Below are 2,035 nucleotides of genomic sequence, written 5' to 3' on the forward strand. Positions count from 1 at the left end.
GCTTACTGGCTTATCGAAATTAATACGACTCACTATAGGGAGACCCAAGCTGGCTAGTTAAGCTTGGTACCGAGCTCGGATCCAGTACCCTTCACCATGGCGCAGGATATCAAAATCATGAACCTGACCAAGTCCAGCCTGGAGGCCCTGAACAGAAACCAAATGCTCTCCAAAAAGAGCAGTAGGAAAATTCTGAAGATATGCATGTACGCAATTCTGACATTTGCAATGTGCGGTGTGGTGTTGATATGCCTCACTGCCATGTCGAACAGTGATGGGAGCCTTACCCAGAGTGGCAGCCATAACCAGAGCGGCAGCCTGAAGGGTCTCTCTTCCACCCCTGGTGATGGAGAAATCCTCAACAAGGCTGAAATAGAAACGCTGAGATTTATCTTTTCAAATTACCCCCACGGGAATAGAGATCCAACTGGTGATGATGTGGAAAAACCAGCAGATGCCGCCTTACCAAATGAAGAGGATCAAAAGGTAAAAATTGCAGACGCGGGAAAGCACATCAAATTGATGAAGCAGTACAACGAAATTGTGGCGGACATGAGTGAGGACAACAAAGAACAGCTAGCCAAAATGTTGAGGGAACTTTTGAAAAAAAAAATAAATGAAAGGAAGAAGAAGAGAGAAGACCCAAATGGTAATAATGAAGAAGGGAAAGAAGTTATCAATATAAGTGTGCCAAGTTTTAATTACAAACGAGTCAGCGCCAACCAAGATGATAGTGACGACGAGGAAGAGGTGAGTGTGGCGCAGATAGAAGGCCTATTCGTCAACCTGAAATATGCCTCGAAATTTTTCAACTTCATGAACAAGTATAAAAGAAGCTATAAAGACATCAACGAGCAGATGGAGAAATATAAAAACTTCAAAATGAATTATCTCAAAATTAAGAAGCATAATGAAACGAATCAAATGTACAAAATGAAGGTAAACCAGTTTAGCGACTATTCGAAGAAAGATTTCGAGAGCTATTTTAGAAAGTTGCTACCCATCCCGGATCACCTGAAGAAGAAATATGTAGTGCCGTTCAGTTCCATGAATAACGGAAAGGGCAAAAATGTAGTGACTAGCAGCAGCGGCGCTAACCTTCTTGCCGACGTGCCAGAAATTTTAGACTATAGAGAAAAAGGAATTGTGCATGAACCCAAGGACCAAGGGCTATGCGGCTCGTGCTGGGCCTTTGCCAGTGTAGGAAATGTTGAATGCATGTACGCCAAGGAGCATAACAAGACCATTTTAACTTTGAGTGAGCAAGAAGTTGTAGATTGTTCTAAGCTAAATTTCGGATGTGATGGAGGACACCCATTTTATTCTTTCATTTATGCCATCGAAAATGGAATTTGCATGGGGGACGACTATAAATATAAAGCGATGGATAATTTATTTTGCCTAAACTATAGATGTAAGAATAAAGTTACTCTCTCCTCTGTTGGTGGGGTGAAAGAAAACGAATTGATACGTGCTCTAAATGAAGTAGGTCCTGTGTCCGTCAATGTCGGGGTAACGGACGATTTCTCCTTTTACGGCGGAGGAATATTCAATGGCACTTGCACAGAAGAATTAAACCACTCCGTTCTTCTTGTTGGCTATGGCCAAGTGCAGAGCAGCAAAATATTTCAAGAAAAGAACGCTTATGATGATGCCTCTGGAGTTACGAAGAAGGGAGCGCTATCATACCCATCAAAGGCCGATGATGGTATTCAGTACTATTGGATTATTAAAAATTCGTGGAGCAAATTTTGGGGAGAAAACGGATTTATGAGAATTAGTCGAAATAAGGAGGGAGATAACGTGTTTTGCGGAATCGGTGTCGAAGTTTTCTACCCCATTTTGAAGGGTCAAGACAATTCTGCAGATATCCAGCACAGTGGCGGCCGCTCGAGTCTAGAGGGCCCGCGGTTCGAAGGTAAGCCTATCCCTAACCCTCTCCTCGGTCTCGATTCTACGCGTACCGGTCATCATCACCATCACCATTGAGTTTAAACCCGCTGATCAGCCTCGACTGTGCCTTCTAGTGCCAGCC

At 43.2% G+C, this 2,035-nt stretch overlaps 1 protein-coding gene across 1 annotated transcript; it reads left to right on the forward strand.

Moving 5' to 3' along the window:
• Nucleotides 1–96: 96 nt before the first annotated feature.
• Nucleotides 97–1,989, forward strand: PVX_195290 (vivapain-1; the record flags this gene model as incomplete). Its single annotated transcript, XM_001612373.1, has 1 exon — nucleotides 97–1,989. One exon carries the CDS (start codon nucleotides 97–99, stop codon nucleotides 1,987–1,989), a length of 1,893 nt encoding a protein of 630 aa, XP_001612423.1.
• Between the last annotated feature and the right edge of the window lie 46 nt (nucleotides 1,990–2,035).

Source organism: Plasmodium vivax, genomic scaffold, assembly GCF_000002415.2.
Source record: "Plasmodium vivax scf_6911 genomic scaffold, whole genome shotgun sequence".
Lineage (NCBI taxonomy): Eukaryota > Apicomplexa > Aconoidasida > Haemosporida > Plasmodiidae > Plasmodium > Plasmodium vivax.